Source organism: Carettochelys insculpta, chromosome 1 (assembly GCF_033958435.1).
Source record: "Carettochelys insculpta isolate YL-2023 chromosome 1, ASM3395843v1, whole genome shotgun sequence".
In the NCBI taxonomy this organism is placed as follows: Eukaryota; Metazoa; Chordata; order Testudines; family Carettochelyidae; genus Carettochelys; species Carettochelys insculpta.
The window spans coordinates 249,399,346-249,420,071 of record NC_134137.1 but is presented as its reverse complement, the minus strand read 5'-3'; the positions used below and the strand labels follow the sequence as shown (position 1 = coordinate 249,420,071).

The 20,726-nt window shown below is 42.8% G+C and overlaps 1 protein-coding gene and 1 non-coding gene across 18 annotated transcripts in view; both read left to right on the top strand.

Annotated features, from left to right (window-relative positions):
• The window catches only part of PPFIBP1 (PPFIA binding protein 1), a 195,727-nt gene that overhangs the window by 166,317 nt on the left and 8,684 nt on the right, over nucleotides 1-20,726 (top strand). For 14 of the 17 annotated variants that reach the window (XM_075004063.1, XM_075004084.1, XM_075004068.1 and 11 more), the window contains 10 exons: nucleotides 212-383; nucleotides 1,788-1,820; nucleotides 4,906-5,047; nucleotides 5,508-5,636; nucleotides 6,751-6,901; nucleotides 8,711-8,822; nucleotides 9,962-10,050; nucleotides 14,754-14,876; nucleotides 18,267-18,392; nucleotides 19,462-19,650. In XM_075004063.1, coding sequence (XP_074860164.1) covers nucleotides 212-383; nucleotides 1,788-1,820; nucleotides 4,906-5,047; nucleotides 5,508-5,636; nucleotides 6,751-6,901; nucleotides 8,711-8,822; nucleotides 9,962-10,050; nucleotides 14,754-14,876; nucleotides 18,267-18,392; nucleotides 19,462-19,650 — 1,266 coding nt within the window. The remainder of the gene's footprint in view (nucleotides 1-211; nucleotides 384-1,787; nucleotides 1,821-4,905; nucleotides 5,048-5,507; nucleotides 5,637-6,750; nucleotides 6,902-8,710; nucleotides 8,823-9,961; nucleotides 10,051-14,753; nucleotides 14,877-18,266; nucleotides 18,393-19,461; nucleotides 19,651-20,726) is intronic. The other 3 variants (XM_075004076.1, XM_075004183.1, XM_075004191.1) reach the window with 1 other exon arrangement.
• On the top strand, nucleotides 19,713-19,821 carry TRNAL-CAA (transfer RNA leucine (anticodon CAA)). Its single transcript has 2 exons — nucleotides 19,713-19,750; nucleotides 19,776-19,821. It is a non-coding gene; the product is annotated as a tRNA-Leu (tRNA).

Below are 20,726 nucleotides of genomic sequence, written 5' to 3'. Positions count from 1 at the left end.
AACAGCTAGTGACTGTAACTGAGTTCTGAACGTATTTTAAACTGAAGATCTTGCTTATTTAATCTAAACTCAGTACATGCATGCTATATGCTATTTTACAGTACAAATGCTACCTTTATTTCCAGATTATCTTCAGAATTGATTGTACACAATTAAAAGCTTTTTTTATGGTGCAGTTGAGTTTTGAAGTTTTGTTCTCCTGACTCATCAGACTAAAGCGCTCGTGGAAGGTACCAAATGTGGAACCCTCCCTCCAAAATCCCCAAGCCATAGCGGTACCGGAGAGGACGACAGTTTTGGTACCCGGAAAGCCAGGTCTTCATTTGGACGCGGCTTTTTCAAGATAAAAAATAACAAGAGGACAGCAAGTGCACCTAATTTGGGTAGGTACTACGCGCTGAAAGCATCTCCAGTGCATTTTGAACAAGAGTCTTTAATAAGCGATGAGGATTTCTTTTTATGCATATTGTAGCTGTCGCAAATGGGGCAGAGCCAGCCACAGTCTGACCCAAAGGCCATACTGTGTATGGAAGTAACTGATGGCTGCACAAGAAAAGTGGCGTTCTAGTGCATAGCAGTTCGGTCCAACCCTTGTTTTGATTTCTCTGCTCAGAGCTTAAATAATGTTTTTTTTTAATTAATTTTAATCCTTTGGGTTCCTAATGGAGCATAGAGCCTTCACAGTCATTCTCCATCTCTTGAGGTCCTTAGTGATACTTTAAACTGCAGTATGTTGTTTAGACAAACAGTTTCCTTACGGAAATGGAGCTTCTCATATGCATTTTTGTTCTGTTCCAGTCTCTGCTCAATATGTTAATTGTATCCCAAGAACAGTGTTATTACCACTATTATACCTATAGTAGCATGTCTACTAGTGTTGCCTTCTGTAGTTTTATTAAAAGTGTCAGCAAAAAAGTGTGCACCTGAGATACATCCTCCCAGAATTTTAATTTTCCTGGGAGAGGAGCAGTGAAAAACCTCCATCCTTCAGAAGTTCAAATGGTATTACTTCCTTCTTGTTCAGAAGAGGACTTGCGCTCTTGCCTACTTAATGGTCATTCCAATCATGTGTCCCAGGGAGCTAATTTACCCACAGCTTTGTTACATATGGCCCGTGTCATCTTCTCCCAAATATAATATGAAAATCTGTTGGTGAACTGGGAACAGATTTCAGTGATCAGACCAGTTGTGCTGTCCCATTAGGAAAGATTTTGTGCCCATTTCTTCACACAATATCTGCAGGGCAATAACAGTAGCAAATTTAAAATAAGTTTTACTAGCTGAAACAGTGGGGTACAGTGGTCACAGAAGAGAACTGGGAGTGGAGACTCTGGTTCTATTCCAAGCTGTACCATGAATTTTCTTTGTAAATTTGAGACAGTTACTTACATTGTGAGCTCTTTGGTGTATCCATCTGCAAAACTCATCTGTGGTACTTATCCCCCTCGCAGGGGAGTATTGCGACGTCGAGACACAATAAATTACAATCACACGTGCAATCTGTTACTGTGCTCAAATGCCGAGTGAAATCAAGTGGATGGTGTTTTACCCTCATTAATATACAGCTTTGCTGTGTTACATTTTGGAGAGAAAGAGATTAACAGTGTGTGGGTAATCCTAATCTGTGTGATTTCAGTGCTGAGTGTGGTGCATGTGTCTGTTTTACTTTTCTACCCTTGTCTTGTATTTTGCCAGTGTGGATTTTGATATGTGTTTTATCTTGTCGTTCTGCGTGTTCTCTCCCGTTGTGCTGCGTGTGGTTATGTGCATTGTTTGGATATCTGAAGATCGCAGTCGAAGTGCAAGTGCACCTACCTTAGGTATAGTAGTCCTGCATGTCTGCCTGTACCAGTGCTCTGTCGTCATGGCTGCTAACAGCTGGTTATGGCCACGTGCTTTTAAAACAGTGCTAGAAACAAAATCTTTATCTTGAAACGCTAAAATGTATATTCTGTGTAACACTAGCCCACTACTAAAAGTCTGCTGCATTGTTTTATGATAACCACTACTAATGTAAGATGTTGCGGGTAGACTTGCGAAGGTTAATGAGAACAGGACCTGGTTGTAGAAGTGTTTGCAATCCACAGAGGCCTGGCCATGCATTCTGCTCACTTTTATCATCATGACTTAGTTATACAGATCGTCATCTCTCATCATGCAACTCAGAGCTTCTAGGAGATGCCAACAGGTCATTACAATATGAATTTTGGAAGTGGATGTTAGGCTGTAGTTAAGGTAGCACTGTTCCTCTTTCCCAAATAACTAAGGAAGAAATTAATGTCATATGCACACATAAAAGAGAAAAAACACACGTGACAGCTGAGCACCTGTCAGAACTACCAGCTGTGCTGGTGATGAGGACAGTATAGGAAGCAAAATGGAATGTATTGCCTTTATGTACACCCATGTGACCTTAAACCAGCAATGGTAACTGAAGGAAAATATGGTCCTGGCACATAATGGAAATATAGGCAGTGTCTCTATTTCTCATTAGTGTTCCAAATTTCCAAACATCAATTTCATGGGACAGCTCTTCTGGATTATTTCTGGGATGACGGAGAAGCAGAAAGCAGATATTCTAAGAACCCACATACCTCTGATTCATTCACCCATGTCCTATTATTTCTCACCAAGAATGCTCCTTAAATATGTTTCTCCTCCTAAGTTTAGATGCCTTTCTGAAATACCCTACCCACACAGTAGCTCTGTCCTTCGGCACTGAAAGCCTCGTTCGCCCATTGGTAAAGCTGAATAGCTCAAAAAGCACTTGTTAGAAGAAATTGTATAGTTGTGCCCCTCTTCACTTCTGGCCATTAGAGAAGATACGGATAAAATGGGACCTACTAAATACCCTTATGCTAGGGCATCGAAAGTTTGCCCAACTGATGGGCACACTGCTGAGTTCGCAGGAGCCACAAGGTCATGCCTCACTTGCATTCATTGGAGCCACCTTCGTCATCATTCCCAATATAATTATGTACCATCTTTGTCTAAATGACTTTCAGTTGCTTTGTGAATGTGGTTTTCTCTTGAAAAGCAATTGTGAAGTTTTTTTTTTTTTTAAGACAAATGATGGCGCCTGTAGCTGTCCATAAGCTTGAAGATGGCGAAGGTGGCAACAAACCCTTCTGTGGACTCCAGGGGCACTACATTTTGGCTGTGGCTGTTTCACTTTAACAGACTCAGGCAGTGGATTTATACTCATTCTCCTTCAGTTTTGTTTTAAGCTTCCATTAGCAAATAAGTGATGTAAACAAACTCCTCATCATTTGTTTGCCCACACCTGTATGGCACTTGCTGGCGCATCCCTGCTTAAGTAGAGTGTTGAGTTATGCAATTTGTTTAATTTCAGTTTAGCACATTTTTCTCTTTGTTTATTTTTCATTTTATAAGTTTGGTTGCCAAGTACAATATTGAGCAGTCAGTCCCCAGGTCACCTGGACTGGATGCGAAGTCTTTGTTAACAGGTACAGGATAAAGACGTAAGATTTCTGCCATGGATGGTAATGTTGTTTCTCTGTGCAGTGGTGGGTATTAGTTACATCTATCCTTTGGCTCTTAAAAGAAGCATCAGTGGCTTTATAGTCAGGACACAACCCAAAGCTCATGGTACTTGTCGGTGAAGGAGCAAAATATTTCAGTATGTGCAGACACATAAGGTTCTCTTTTCCCAACTATGTTTTTGAGTCAGAAGGAGATGGCTGTTGATAGATCTTTCTAGGAGGAAATCTACTCAAACATCATTTTATTATTAAGAACAGTGGTATGGAACAGTAACAGAGAGATAGCCGTGCTAGTCTATAAACTGTCAAAACAAAAAAGCAGTAAAGTAGCACTTTAAAGACTAACAAAATAATTTATTAGGTGAGCTTTCATGGGACAGACCCACTTCTTCAGACCATAGCCATACCAGAACAGACTCAGTATTTAAGGCACAGAGAACCAAAAATAGTAATCAAGGTTGACAAATCAGAAAAAAATTTATCAAGGTGAGCAAATCAGAAAGTGGAAGTGGGGGAGGTCAAGAATTAGATTAAGCCAAGTATACAAAAGAGCCCCTATAATAACCCAGAAAATTCACATGGCTGTGGTCTGAAGACATGGGCCTGTCCCACAAAAGGTCATCACCTAATAAATTATTTTGTTAGTCTTTAAAGTGCATTTTACTGCTTTTTTTTACTGGTATGGAAATACTTCATCGTGCTTAGGGCATCCTAAGTAGGGTGACCATATTTCCCTAGGCCAAATGTGGGATGAGTGGGGAGGGGGCTCCCTGGCTGTGGATGCAGATGCCAAGCAAGTGCAGCTCCCTGGCTGCTCCATGCCATGGGGCACCAGAACGGGGCTGCTACCCCATGGGAAAGCTCCCCAGTTTAACCTGCAGCTGCACTGAATTGGGGGACAGGCAGCTCAGCAGGGAGAGTGAATATACGGGACAATTAGCTCTTTCGTTAAAAACAGATGGGAGGCCTGCCTAAAATATGGGACTGTCCCAGTGAAAACTGGGATGGATGGCCATCCTAAGCCTAGGGTACTACACCCTGATGAGCCACTAAATTCCTGTGGGGCTTCCTTGTGCCTCAGTGTCTGTAAAATCTGTCTGTATAATGGGGACATAGTACTTCCCTGACAGTTCTCAAGGCCTTTTAATTTATTAGTGATTCATAAAGTGTCTTGTGCTCTTTTGGTGCAAGGTACTTAATGAATGCAACATACTGATGTTTTGGGATGCTCCTTTTCAAAACTAGACTGCTGAAAGGAACACATTTTATCTCCTTTGGATCCCTGTTTTCTTAAATGGATGGTTCATGGTAATTCCGGCAATGGTGGTTACAGCATTGACTGCTGTAAAACACAGATGAAGTTCTGCCAGGTGACGTTCTACTGGGGTTTCTTTTGAAATAGCTGAAACAGAAAAGGAATGTGCGGATCACTTGGACCTAGCTGGTTTGCCCGCTCAACCAAAAGAAACTGAGAGTGGGCAGATGTCTCCTTCTTCCCCAGACTCCAAGAAGAGGGCCAGAGGAATCAAGAAACTATTTGGAAGGTAAGTTGTTTTTGGTTTTCAACTAAACATCATTTAGAGCAGGATCAAGAGTGGGATGGCTAATGGCATATGTAACCTTTCATCTTCAGGTCACAAGACATGCAGCTCAAGCTGGATTTACCAAGGTCTTTGGTGATCTGTGTAGAATGATTTGGTGCTCACAACACATCCTTACCACAAAGTCATTGGCATACCTGACATTTTTGTGTGTTATTTTTCTCTTTGTCCTCAACTCTTCCTCTCTCTCTCTGTCACCCACACACTCCCGGCCACACTCTTTTCTCCAGCCTACCAATTGGATTCTACCAGATTTAAAAATAATGGAGATTAAGTGCAAAAAATTCTGCAACTTATTTCAGAACTCCCCCGTGTGTTCTACGGCTGCAGCAATAAAGGGGTTTTATTCCTGGTTATCTTGTGAGAGAAAAGATATTGAATCTTCACTGCCTTCTTTATGTAGGCTTAGAAGGAGCCAGTCTACCACGTTCAATCCGGATGATATGTCTGAGGGAGAGTTCAAAAGAGGAGGAATAAGAGCAACTGCAGGACCGAGACTGGGCTGGTCCCGAGATCTTGGACAGTCTAACAAGTAAGAGGAGCTATTCTGCACCGGAACATGTGCAGCTCTTCCACTGTTGTTTGCCCTTGTAGAAGACTTCCGTTTTACTGCTGTAGTAAGAGGAAATTTGCTTTGCAAAGGTTAAGTGAGATCAACATTAGCATTGCTAGCAAAAGGCAACAGGTAAGACCTGGCCCTTGGGGATATGGTCCTCCTTAAGAGGATGGTCCAGAAATTAAAGTACACTTGAACTGCCATGCCCTGGGTGTCCCTAATCCGTGAACACCCATGGTGCAGACCCTAGCAGGGGGAGGAGGTGTCTCTGCTTGCTGCTGCTCCCCTTCCTCCCTGGCTGGGGGCAGAGCAGCTTGCATCCCCTGGGGCTTTTCCTGCTGCTTCTGTAGCAGTCGGGGGTGGTGCCTGCAAGCAGCTGTAGGTGAAGAGCCCCTTGTGCCCTCAGGAGTGTGGGGCACCAGGTAAGCGCCCCGCCTGCATCCCCCTCACACCCAGGCTCCACAGTGCTCTCCGTGGCCTGGCAAAGTCTTTAACCTGGCATACCCTGTTTCCTAAAGTTGCTGGATTAAAGCGGTTCAGGTATACTAAGTGTACCCCCACCCCCGACTCCTGTGGTGTAATTCACGTGGGCAGCATCCCATATCTGAGTGCAGTCGCTTTGACCGCAGTGGGGCTTTGGACTGATCTGTGGTGATGCACTGAAGTGAATGGGATGTAGATATCAGTCCCCCACGTGGATTTCAGGAGGCTCAAGGCCAGGGTCATGGCATAAGCTGATTAAGTTCCCTTCATTATAATTAGGTCACTGGAGTATCTTTAGTTATCTTGAGTAAATAAAGCATTTCAGTCACATTTTTATGCTGTAGCCAATCTGGAACACACAGCTTGATCATGATGATGTATAATAACCAACATCATGTTTATTACAGTAATTCCTCAGACTCAACAACTGAGATCAGGGTCCCATTTTACTAGGCATTATACAAACACGGAGCAGTAAATACCTCTTTTCCCAAATAGCTTACAGCTTGAGTAATACAGGCACCCGTCTTTCCCTTATATGGTCTCAGATCTCCAAAACACTTACGAATTTGTAATAAATATACATTATTATTTTGTTTTACTTTAGTGACCTGGATATGCCATTTGCTAAATGGACAAAGGAGCAAGTTTGCAACTGGCTTCAGAGCCAGGGCTTAGGTTCATACATGAATCATGGCAAACACTGGATACTGTCTGGGCAGACTCTCTTGCAAGCTTCTCAGCAGGATCTGGAAAAGGTAAGAAATAGTCGGAAAATATTTATATTGGGATAAGTTTTAAACATTGGTGGACATCTTGTGGGTGTAACAGTCAGGGCCAGGAGATGCGGCAAATAAAATTGAAAACCAAGCAAGATTCAAGCAAGTGAATTTTTAGAATACATTTGTCTAGTGATGCAAAAAAATAAGAGGTGCTGAATTGTATGGTTTAACCACAATATATGCATGCACATCGACTTACTCTTCCACATATTACATTTAAAAATACATTCTGGTAAAGGAATCGCTTGCCACAATATCGCTGGCTTTTGGTCCTGATTCTCTGCTGCGTTATGCCTTTCTTTACACCTGTGCAAGGTGATTGTAAAAGGCTACTATTCTAATTTAGTTATATGCCCCACCTACGTGGTACAGTTGTGATAACATCAGAAGCTGCAAGGCACTTGAGAATTAAGCCATCAGTTCATGTAAAATTTCAATTAAATTGTCTATGCCACAATTTTTTGACTACATTAATGTTGCAGAAAGTTAATTATTTTCCTGCTTTGGACCCACACCATTTGTCATGAGTTACTTCAGTTACAAGTCTGGCAGTACTGAATGTTTGGCTTTTTTTTATTGTTGTAAACAAATAAAACATCCACTTCCTGGGTTAGTTCAAAGATGCTACAGTAAACCCTCAAAATGTGTGATTTTTGAGTTGCACTTAACTCACATTAACGTGCAACTCAAAACCCCTTTCCCCCCAGCTCTGGCTCAGTCCCCCCAGTCCCGTGCAGCCCAGTTCAACACCCCCTTGTACCCCCGGTTAAAACACCCCACGGCCCAGCTCCAGCTCCCCACCCTGCACATTGCTCTGGCTCAACCCCGTGCCTTGGTTCAGCCACCCACCCTGGTTCAGTACACATGCCCCCACCAGCCCAGGTTCAAACCTCTCCTGTGTGCAGCTCCAGCTCACCTCCCTGCCCTGGATCAAACCCCGGCACGTGGCTCTGGCTCCAGCTCAGCCTGCCACACACACGCAGCCCTGGCTCAACTCCACCCACGGCCCCAGCCCACCACCAGATGTAACCCTCCCCACCTGCCCTCCCCCCACAACCCCAGGACTTACCTTTCACAAGGAGCTCCAGGTGCTCCTGCTGCTTCCCCGAAGTTCGTACAATATAATGCAACATCAGAAAACAGTTTATTTTTAATTAATAATTCGTATGGCCATAATCCATACCGTAATAACTGGTATGGCCGCTTCACCCACCGATGCCCCAGTGTTTACCTTTGATATCAGGTGTTTGAAACTTATAACTAATAAACCTCCCAACCTTACCAGCCTCACTCCAAGGTAGGTAGAGAAGTATGTCACTCCTTAAAATATTATGCTGAATACCATCAAATTTATTGAGCAGAGTGTTTTTGCTCCACATAAGAATACTGGGGTTAACGATCACCAAAGGGATGAGGCATCTAAGTCCTTTAGACGTGTAACTAAACGGCTGGATTTTCAGGAGTTGCAGTCCCATTAACATCCTAGAGTGTTTGGGTGCTCAGCAAACATCCGGATGTGCTCAGTCGGTTCTTCACTATGAATTTAGGTGTCTGAATTTAGGCACTTGACCAGACTGGCTCTCTGATACAGGTGCACGATACTTGTTAATTTCAACAGCAATTGCTGCATGTGTCAAATTTGTTCTGTGGAGTTTTGTGCTAGTTTCTGTGGGTTGGGTAAAAAATATTTTAATTATTCTTTCTATTTTGATTCTCTGTAAACCATGTAAAATCTGTATGCTGCTCAGCTAGAGATAAAATGCTCTGGTTTCATTGTCTTCACAGGAACTTGGAATAAAGCATCCACTGCATCGAAAGAAACTGCAGCTTGCTCTTCAGGCGCTGGGGTCAGAAGAAGAAAACAATCATGGAAAACTGGATTACAGCTGGGTGACGAGTAAGATGCATTGCACTTGAAAATAACATCACGGCCTTCTAAAAGTGTGTCTGTGCTGCACACTACTGGCAGCAGCATGGTGTGTGTGTGTGTGTGTGTGTGTGTGTGTGTGTGTGTGTGTGTGTGTGTGTGTGTGTGTGTGTGTGTGTGTGTGTGTGTGTGTGTGTGCGCGCGCACAACGGTGAACATCAGGCTGCATCCACACTGGAGATTGTAGCTAAACAGAGCTGAATAAGGCTTTGTCAGGAGGAGGCCACTGAGAGCTCCCTGTGGTGTGGAGAAGTGCCAGCGGTGTGGAGCACCTCCCTGCTTCGTCTGCTGCAGGAGCATTTCCCAGCGGTGAGGAGAGACTAGCAGAGGAACGTTTTACTGCCAACGGTAGCAGTATAAATGGGAGAGGTGCTGCCTGCGGATTTAGAAAGCTGCACGTGATACATACGCTCAGGCTGTCTCTACACTTGCATTTCTGCTTTCACAAGAGGCGTGCAAAAGAGGGAAATCGAAAATGCAGATGAGGTCAGATTTCCATATCCGGAACCTCATTTGCATATTATTTCAAAAGAAGGAAAGCGGTGCACATGTGGCTCTTTTGAAAGTAAACCCCATCTTCAAAAGAACCCTTCTTCCTTTAAAAAAAAAAAAACAAAACAAAAAAAACAAGAGGGTGGGGGGTGGGGGGAGAAGGGTTCTTTTGAATGTGGATAGATGGGTTTTACTTTCGAAAGAGCCATGTCTACACTGCCTTTCTTCTTTCGAAAGAATATTCAAATGAGTTGCCAGATATGTAAATCTGCATCTCATTTGCATTTTCAATTTCCCTCATCTTCATGCCTCTTGCAAAAGAGGAATGCAAGTGTAGAGACAGCCGCAGAGTTCACGCATGTCTTTGTTCACGAAGCAGTGTCTCCCCATCCACACAGCTGTTTGTACCCATGCTGGGGGCATGAGCTGTTTGTGTGCTGAACATGCTGCTGTAAGGCATGAGCAGTATAGATGTGACCTAGGCCAGGGGTTATGGATCCTGGATAATTCACGTTTCTGTGAATAGCTGGGAGTAATGATAACATGAATATTGTTAGCTGGATCCAAAACTGTCTTAGTCTAAAGGTGATTTAGCTTGAAATGTGTCTGTTTCTTAGGGTGGTTGGATGACATTGGACTTCCCCAATACAAGACTCAGTTTGATGAAGGAAGGGTGGATGGGCGAATGCTCCATTACATGAGTGTTGTAAGTAAATGGCAGAGTTTTTATTCTGGCATATTTTGTTTTCTGGGTGTTGGTGGTCTTTGTTGGTTTGGGCCTCCCTCCTACTCCCCGCCCTCCCCAAGTAAAATAGCTGTTCATGGTACTTTGCAGACTCAGTAATCAAAATAAGCTTTCTTTTCCTGCTGTATATCATGATGTTTCCTGGAAAAATTGCCATATTAAAGTTCATCTTACAAGGCCCTCAGAACAAGGAAATCAGTAGTCTTTCTCCTTATTATATCTCCCCTACATCATTACTACGTAGAGAGTAAAATTCGCCCATGTGCAGAATGCCTGTATATTGCTTAGGCCTAATTCTGAAAGCTTACATTGAGACTTTAATAATGTTAAGTGTTCTGCTGGCTGTCTGTACATGGGTGAATTTAACATAGAGTGAAGGAATCTATATACAGACTATAACTATAGTTTACATAAATTAAATAACTTAAACTAGTAACCTCCTTTGCTTCTACAAAACAGAGAATTGGTAAATCTGTCTATATATCTTAATAAAATTGTTCAACCTGGAAAAAAATCTGATTTGTTTTGTGGGACTTTCTGCAGGGAATTTTAAAATTGTTGAATTTTCAAAAAAACGTGTTCTGGAAATTTGTTGAATAGCAGCAGACTAATGTTTAATAGAGGTCAGTGTGTCATAATATCCCACAGTTGAAATTAATTTCAAAAATCAAATATTTGTGTGTATAAAAATAGTATACTTTAATTGTGTGTGTGTCCTCCCACAGTGTTGGGTACCACTAACCTATAATGGAATGTCAGAAGTTGCTAAATATTTTCAATTGTGTGCCAACTTCTCCTAGATACATCCTACAGAGGGTATAAACTTCAGTAGTTGCTAGTATGAAGTATTTTAAGGGCCAAGTTTTAAAAGACACTACAGTCTTCCCCTGCCTTACACGGGTAATTTGTTCCTGAAAAACCCCTCTTAGGGTGAATTCTCAAAAGTCGAAAATGTAATTACCAATAATTTCAATGTGAAAAAATGTTGTGTGTTCCTGAGCCCCAAAATTTACACCCATTTATGCTAAAACAACACCAAATCCCATTAAAATGAACACAGTTACTTCAATAGTGAACATTAGTTATCATAACATAACCTAACAAGGCATTTTCCCTTCATTAATTCCTCTGTAATATGGCTGTTTACCTGCTTTTGGGGGGGGCTGTCCCAGGTGCAGAGACAGGGCTGCAAGGGGAACAGAAATTGAAGAGCGCCTGGGAGGGGGACTCCAGGAAACCGCCACCGGGTGCTGCGGAGAGATGCGCTGGGTGGGATGCAGCTGCGGGCAGCTGTTGCCTGGAGCCATGGCCTTTCTCCCTCTGCAGGGCGGTTGCGTCCCGCTGAGGAGCGCAACATCCAAATCAGTCCTCGTAAATGCGAAGAAATGCCTCATAAGCCGAAGTAGGGGTATTAAATGAAACTCCTTGTAAAGTCGATTTCTTGTAACCCGAAAGGGCGTATCTCGGGATGTGACTGCATCATATTACAAAATATACCCACACTTCTGTATGGTGCCTGAAAATTTGAGAACTGTGTATGTACATATGTAATGTGCAAATGAGGTAACCCTGTGCTTATTTAGTTAGCACACAAAATTGCATGATTTCAAATGCATAAGCAGTATTTATAAACACAGTTGGGGAGACAATTATATAGTCACAGCTTTAGCATCTATGCCACTGCTGAAAATTAGACCTCTGTTAAAATTTTAATTCAAGTAGATGAACTTAATCCTTCTAAAAATGGAATATTAAATGTTCAATATATTGTTACAGTTCATTATGATGAATGGTAGGAAAATCAAACCAAGTTTAATTAATCTTTAACTCAAGATTTTCCTTTAAAGTTTATTCCAAATAATTAAGACGAAGTTTTATTTAGTTCAGATGATATTTTTAGAACAAAATAGAACTAACCAATTTCTGACCCAGTTCCATCTCCTTACAACACTGTGGGTGAAACTGGCCCAGGATGTTTTGTTGGAAGGCTGGTAAGATGTAATGCAATTGAGAGTCAGGGTTCTCTGCTTCCCTACAGATTTGAATGGAAGTAAGGGTCATATGTGTACCTTTTAAAAAGATGAGTCACAAAGTGTTTTCTAACAACTGGTGCCACAAACATGCTGAATGCTATGATCTCATGCCAAGGTATTGTTTGTATGTACTCTGTGCGTTCTATAAGTTAGCACAGGGGAGAAGTCTAAGCTCTTCCCATATTAACTTATTTATATTGCACTAAATTGAGGTGGGTATCTAGTGAGATTTTCAAAAACAGTGAATCAAGTTAAGCACCTATTTCCCGATTAAAATCAGTAAGGGTTTGGCACCTTATTCATTTTGCATACTTTTTGTCAATCCTACTAGGTACCTATCTGCATCGTTAGGTGCCCAAATATCTTTAGAACTCTGGGCCAAGATGAATTGGGTGAGGGAAGGATGGTCTTACCCAGCACAGGTTAGCTGTCTGAAGCCTCATGACAAATTTTAAGGAAATGTGCTAAGTACCCTGTTGCTTACATAGCGTGCTTTTCTGAATTTCCGTCCTCGTGTTTTGTGTTTAATATAAAAATAGAGTATGTGCTCTTAAAACCAGATTTGCTCCTGCTGTTTGAGCCTCTGTTGAAAACATAGGGCCAGCAAGTCCCACGGATGACTGTTCAGTTCAGTTGTGGTTTAAACAGTGAGGTAAATTACGTAAGGACTGAAAAGTATCAGAGGGGTAGCTGAGTTAGTTTGTATCTTCAAAAGCAACAAGAAGTCCTGTGGCACCTTATAGACTAACAGATATTTTGGAGCATAAACTTTGATGGGCAAAGACCTGCTTTGTCAGATGCATGAGTCTGAAAGCTGATTTTAAATAGGTATAATCTGCATCATTTGGTATTTAAAAGCAGCGTAACTTACACGTGAAGAGAAGAAAGGGTGTGTGGCAGGAACTGTGCCTTCCTAATAGTTGCTTTTCCTATGGCACTTCCCCTTTAATTTTAGATTCATAAATAAGTGTTTAGACAGCATTCTAACGATGCTCAGGGAATCCCATAATAATTGACTTACCCAAAATAATTAACTGTGATAGAGAAGTGTGCAAAGTCAAACTGAAATCTAAAAACCACATGAAACACACCTGGTTCAAAGAGGAAAAAAAATAGACTCAGAATTCAGACATACATTCATCACAAAATTCATTAAAGTGGGGAAGATTTTGTGAGTGAACCTGGCATCATTTTGAAGCAACCTGGCCAGATGTGGGGGTTTTATATTTTTAACCATGTGTAAATATCTTGGTTTTGTATGACTGACACACACAATCTAAACTAGTTAAATTAAGTTTCATATGTCTTTTTGGAGCAACTTGAACCTGAAAATTGCAGTAGTATTTGCAGGGGGTTTAAGTGGGTTTTTATAGAAACCCCTGCAGAATGAAGACCCTGACCCAGAAGTGGGATGGTAGAGTCTCTCTGAGGTGCTTCCCTAGCTGGGCTGCAGCCCCTCATCATACTCAGGTTCCATGTCAGGATTGGCTTAGTAGAGGCCACAGCCTCCTAGGGTACATCTACAAGGGATGAAAGCCCCACTGCATGGCCACAGCTGACATACATCAACTGCTTGGGCTAACAGGGCTTGGGCTGTGGGGCTAAAAACTGCTGCATAAATGTTCAGTCGTGGACTGGAGTTGAGCTTTGGGACCCTCCACCCAAACTGAGCCTGAACAGCTACACAGCAGTTTTTCAGCCGAGCCCCTTGTGGGGTCAATAACAAGGTGAAAGAGACATCATCTTGCTGCGTTGGTGCCTGGGCAGAAGCCTTACAATGGTTCTTGTGGCTGAATAAGCCTCTCCCGGTTGGGTTTGCCCCTGGGGTTTGCTGGACTTCTTCCACAGCTGGGAGGCTTGTGGTGTGAGGATTCCTCCAGCGTTCCAGGAGCGCTCTAATCACACTCTTCCCTTGCTGATGGCAGCTTCCCACTTTTAAGCCCTCCTCCCTATTATGCATAACTGATGGGGGAAGCGGTACTTCAGAACCCAGTGCATCACAAGCCCTCTCACTGCAGGATTTATGTACCGGTGGGACGTGGGTGAGGGGGTTAAATGATTTGGTTCACCTTGGTTTTATAGGTGCCTATAGCCGCTAAATTATTTCACCTAGACCTCTCAGGAGCCTTCATGCACTAGTACTTTTCCTCTCTAGTTAGCTAGTGGTCAGTTCCTGTTGTGATTCACCCGACCACAGGTTCCTTAACCAAAGTGTCTGAAAAACATTACTTGGCTACAGTAGGGTTTATTTTCTTTTCCATGTGAAAGCTTGTGCCTGGTTGGGATTAAAATTTAAAATGAGCTGTTGGCTGCACTGGTGAAGACAGGAAATAGCACTGTCTTGCCTAACAATTTGCTAGAATCCTTTGCACTAACTTTATTGCTGTTTTGAAGGAAGCTGCACAACATCTGATGGAGAGAATTCTGGGAAACGTAGTGGGGAGACAGAGCTCTCATGAGGTGAAAATAAATTTTGGCAGTTTTAATAATTACCAAAAGGAGGAGCTATCCCAGCATTTCTTATTGCAGGCAGACACCTACATCTATTGTTTTCAGGGCATGCTTCATTATAAATGGCAAAAATGTGCCTCTGTGTGTGTGGGTTTTAGACACCTTTTCAATTTTTCACAGGATGACTTGCTGTCCTTGAAAGTTGTTAGTGTCCTTCACCATCTTAGTATTAAAAGAGCCATTCAAGTCCTGAGAATAAATAACTTCGAACCCAACTGTCTGCGCAGGAGACCGTCTGATGAGGTAACAAGTTTAAATTGAAGACTTTCACGCAGGGAAAATATATGCCATTGGATTACCATACAAGTGCTGCTTACTCTGCCTACCCGCAGCATTGAGTATTGCCTGTCCCAACTCTTCCCTGTCCCTTGCTTATACCGTGCTTTCAGTTTTTGTGTTGTGCATTACCTCTCTGGAACCCTGGCTCCTTTTCTTCCCCTCACTTCAGCACATTGAGCATCTTCGTCTTGTCAGATGTCCCCTTTCTCTCTTCAATTTAAGACTGACTTTTTCTGGGATATATTATTTTACACCGTGATAAGGATGGCATTAGATGCTATTAATTGTCTTGAATTAGAGGCACAGTTCCTCTACAGCCTTACGTCTTGATTAAATCTGTAGTTTACTTAATATTGACCTTCTAAAGTGGGCTGAACCTTGTAATCAAGTATTACCTTGAGCTGTCACTGTAGCTGTGTTTGCTTTGCAAGGCTTTGCCTTGCTCTTGAAAGGAAATTATGAGATTAAGATAAGGCCACCAGAACTGTGGTTCAAGCACTGTCCCATCTTTCTCTAAGGCTGCAGTGCCCAGACTGTGTGGCACACTCTCTTAGGGGGACACCAAAGAAATGTCTAGAGAGGCATTGGAGGGTCTGGGGCAGCCCCTGCAGAGTGAAACCCAGGCCTGTCCTGCCCCTTCTTCCCCACCCCTGCCCCCTCCCAGTTCTGCTCTAATCACATGCTTGACCCCGGTGCCAACCTGGCCCCACACTCTGTTGCAATCCCCTGTCTCAGTCCAGCTGTGGTTCTGCTTCCAGCCCCACTTTTGGCTTCTGGGTGTGACTCTGCTCCCAACCCCACCTGCAGCTCCCTTCTGTCCTTGTCCAGCCCCGAGGCTCGGGTGTCTCAGACAGGGATAAGGGAAAGGCATGACCCTAAAAAGTTTAAGGACCACAGCATAGCTGCTCTTTGCGATTAAGCGACTCTTACATATGCTAGAGTAAATTGAGGTCACTGTGCTATAGTTAAGTGGCATAAAACTGATACAAGTGACCGCAGAACTAGGTTTTTTGCATTCATGGCTGCCCCTCACATAATTTTACTGCACTTGCTGCGTGACAGATGGGGAGGAGGGGAATGTTGACCTCCAGCAAACCAGTCGGTTGACCTCTGATAACTAATCAGATGCATATGTGTTGATCAGATCAATATTTCTTCAAAACTCGTAGGCTACATCTATACTACAGCAATCTGTCAACAGAAGTTACTGTCAAAAGATGTCTTCTGACAAAACTTCGGTCGACAGGTCGCTGTTAAACACAAAAGTGGATCACTCTGTCAACAGAGAGTAGCAGGACTGCCCAGCCACTCTCTCGACAGAACAGCCAACCGGAAGCACAGCTGACAAGGCTGGCCGGTGAACCGGAAGCCCTGTCTATCAACAGAGGGCCCCCAGGAGCATCCACATGGCTTTTTTGTTGACAGATTCCATTGAGAGGCAGAAGCTGTCAACAAAAGTGCAGAGTAGGTCAACAGTCAACAAAACGCTCTAGTGTAGACATAGCCTTAAAGATTTGGAGTCGTGAATAGTTTTGTAAATACATCCACTCAGTGTGCAGTGGCAATCAAAAAAGCAAACAAGATGCTGGGAATCATTAGGAAAGGAATAAATAAGACAATGGATTTCATATTGTTTCTATATAAATCCATGATACACCCATATCTTGAATACTGTGTGCAGATGTGGTTGTGCCATTTCCAAGAAGCTATACTGGAGTTGGGAAATGTTCAGAAAAGTGTAACAAAAAATGATCAGGGATCTGGAACAGCTTCCATAGGAGGAGAGACTGAGACTGGGACTTGACAGCTGGAAAATGAGATGACTAGGGGAATATGATAGAGGTCTTTAAAATCATGACTGGCGTGGAGAAAGTCAATAAAGGATGTGGTGTTTACTTCTTTTCATAACACAAGAACTAGGGGCCACCAAATGAAATTAATAGGTAGCAGTTTTAAGGAAGTATTTCTTCACATAACACATAATCAACCTGTGGAACTCTTTGCCAGAGGATGTTGTGAAGGCCAAGTGTATAAGAGTGGTCCAAAAAGAACTAGCTAAATTCATGGAGGATAGGTCTGTCAGTGATTAAGAGCCTAGGATGGGCAGGGATGTTGTTCCTAGTCTCTGCTTATTGGGCCACTTACAGTGTTAGAATAAAGTCTGGGTACTGTATGTGTAACAACAAAGGTTTATTACAACCAGCTGGCAGAGTGATTCTGAGCTTGGTTGAGTTTCAAAATGCACTGACAGGCATCCAGTTATGATTGGCTCTATAGAGACCTGAGAGGCAGAGGAAGGATTAGGAGCAGACAGTAAGGAAATGAACATAATCAATGAACAATCAATGAGCAATCCAGATGAATTAACAAACAATCTGGGAGTTACCGAGAGTTTCCATGTGCAGTTAACAGAACATTTTATCTATAAACAACAAGTCCTTTGAAGCGTGCAGTCGTCAACACCGATGTGTAAAGCAGTGATGTCTCATCTGGCATCCTGATGTAATCTTTGCACAGATATGACCATTCACGTTATCTCTACAGTATGAAAGCAAATGGGCTATACAGGATCAAAGCAGACTGTAGCGAAACAATCATTCGCCCTTTAACTATAGTCCAGTTCCCCTCCCTGCAGGGTCCCTTCCTGGAATGTGGCTGCCTAGGGAGTTATTTACACCAACTGGGATGACCTCCCCAGATGCCTGGGGGGTGGGCTGTGGGCACTTGCTAGACTCCATTTTGGAGCAGTGGTTCTTCGCAAATATTATGGTCTACTTCAGAAATTTATCCTGTGACAGCAAACAGGATAATGGGCTAGATGGATCTTTGATCAACCTGAGAAGTATATTCCAAATTCTGAAGTGATGTCTTGGTTAAAGTTAACTGTTTCAGATCACAAGTCCTCATATCATTCACAGGAGCATTATGTAGTTTTCTTTATTTCACCTTTCAGCAGCAGTACCATCAGCCTGTTCAACACACATTTATAAGTGATCTTGAAAAACCAGACTTGGAGTTATGGATAGTGAACAAGGAACAGCAGCCAAGAGTAAAGGAGAGCTCATCAACTTGTCAGGCACTTTGTAGTGTGCCTCCTAGGGCAGCATCTCCAATGAAGACATGGACTGGAGCCCATAAAATGTAGATCTGATTTATAATTTCCCGGTGTTGGAGTTTGGATTGTGGTCAGGGCATATCTCCAGTTTGATGGTATGAAATGCCACCAGGTACCGGTGAAAAAGAGAAGTGTTATGCATTTGAGAGTGCAGGGTTGGTTAAAGTGAAGGGCAGAAAAAGAGTTAAATTAAAGCTGGAACTAAGAAATCTTCATGACTTCAAGTACTCTTATTACAGAACAACATCACCCCCTCGGAAGTTACTCAGTGGACCAATCACCGTGTGATGGAGTGGTTACGCTCAGTTGACCTAGCTGAATATGCACCGAATTTGAGAGGGAGTGGTGTGCATGGTGGACTTATGGTAAGTGTATAGTGTTTCACTTCAAGTCCAAATAATATTTTAAAACTAAATGTGACTAAAATTGAGCCATGTTAGAAAATCTCCTTTTTATTTCATTTATGTCCAGATGGGGGGACGGTCATCTTTAGTATGCTCTGTGTTGTTAGGATCCATTATAAACCCTGATGTATTGGCCAGTTGAGTGACAACGTTTCTGTACATCTCAGTTTTTGCCTTGCATTCTCATTTAGGTAAGGCAGTTTCTACCTCTTGCCCTAAGCTGCTGTTGTAGTGTTGCTGTGTGTTATTTACCAGTTGGATGTACTTTTTGTAGTGGGCAAGTATTTTGATTGCTATATATAGTCTGTATGTCACTTGGTAAAGTACTTTGGAATCCTTCTGGATTTCAGGCACTGTCATTAGTAAAAATTTTCTTTGTATAGTGATCTTAATCTCTGGCACAGATACTGCAGTTAAGAGGGCCATGTAAGTAGCCAAACTGGTAGACCAGATTCTTGCACAGAAACAGATTATAGAATGCACACCACATGTTCACTATCCATTACTTTGTTGTCCAGCTTAAACCAAGTTCCCAACATTAAAGCCAAGGTAAAAACTACACACAGCATATTATTATCAGTTTATGGATTTCTCAAACACAAGGTCTCCATTCAGCCAAACAGAGTAACCTTTTTAAAAAGAGAAAAGGGTGGTGACTTGTACCATACTAAATAAATGCATATTTTAAATATGATGGTTGGTCAGTCTGTTACTTTCTCTTGTTTACTGGTTTGTTACCACTGAGAACTCTGCAAAAACATAGGAATAGCCTTTTCTAAACCCAGCAGATGTTAACTGGAGAGGGTGGGTGAGGTTATATGCCCTGCAATGTGAAGGGCATCAGAGTAAATGATCCTGACAGTCCTTTCTGGCCTTAGAGTCTGAGTCTTTCTTCTATTTTATAGTGCATTTCTCCTAAAAATGGCCCATGCGGCTCAAAAAGTGCCGAAATATCTGGCCTGACTGCTGGCATCCTCAAGACCTAATCAAAGGGTTCTGATCTCAGCCTGACTCCTGGTTTGTTTCATAGGTCTTGGAACCTCGTTTTAATGTGGAGACTATGGCACAGTTGCTGAACATCCCACCCAATAAGACACTGCTGAGACGCCATTTGGCAACCCATTTCAATTTACTGGTTGGTCAGGATGCCCAACACCAAAAGCGGGAAGCCATGGAATCTCCAGACTATGTCCTTTTAACGGCTACTGCCAAAGTGAAGGTAGGTCAGTGCTTGTTACTTACTGTCCAGTGTTTGTGCATTTTAATGTGTATAGTGTATATGTCAGGATGGCCGAGTGGTCTAAGGTGCCAGACTCAAGGCAGGGTCTTTCTCTCACCTGGCTGTTCTGGTCTCCCCAAAGAGGCATGGGTTCACATCCCATTCCTGACATCAGTTTGTGGGGGAGGGATAGCTCAGTGGTTTGAGCATTGGCCTGCTAAACCCAGGGCTCCAAGTTCAATCCTTGAGGAGGCCATTTAGGGAGTGAGGCAAGTAGATGTCAGGGATGGTGCTTGGTGCTGCTAAGAGGGCAGGGGACTGTACTAGATGACCTCCAGAGATCCCTTCCAGTTCTAGGAGAGGTGTATCTCCAATAATTTATTTAAGCAGCAGTTAGACTGCCACTGTCGGACATTTCACTGAGGCTTTGTGGGGGAGCAGCGAAGAACGCTAGCTCAGTTAGTAAAGCATCACGCTTCTAAACCGAGAGCCCAGGGTTCTAGCTCCTCCACAATCCAAGTGATTTTTAGAGTTGGGGCGGGGGGTGCACTGATCAGCAATGAAGACATTAGAGCTGTAGGACCCTACCAAATTCATGACCATGAAAAACACATCATGGGCCATGATGTGTGTTCTCCCTTTGAAATTAGGTCTTTTCTATACTCTTACCCTATGCTATACAGATTTCATACAGCATTTCTCAAACTGAGGGTCCTATCCCAGAGAAGTAGCGAGGGGTTGCAAGGTTATTGTAGGGAGGGGGGTTATGGTATTACTACCCTTGCTTCCATGCTGCCTTCAGAGCTGAGTGGGCATAGAGTGGTAGCTGCTGGCTAAGTGCCCAGCCCTGCAGGCAGCAGTGCAGAAGTGGGGGGTGGTAATACCCTAACTCCCCTTCAAAAATCTTGCAGTTTCCCTCCCACACACACAATCACCCTTTGCTCAGGACTCCTGCAGTTACAACACTGTGAAATTTCAGCTATAACTATCTGAGGATCTGAAATCCAAATATATCTGAAATATAAATATCTGAAATTGTGACCTGTTAAAATCCTTTCACCAATGTTCCCTTTAAT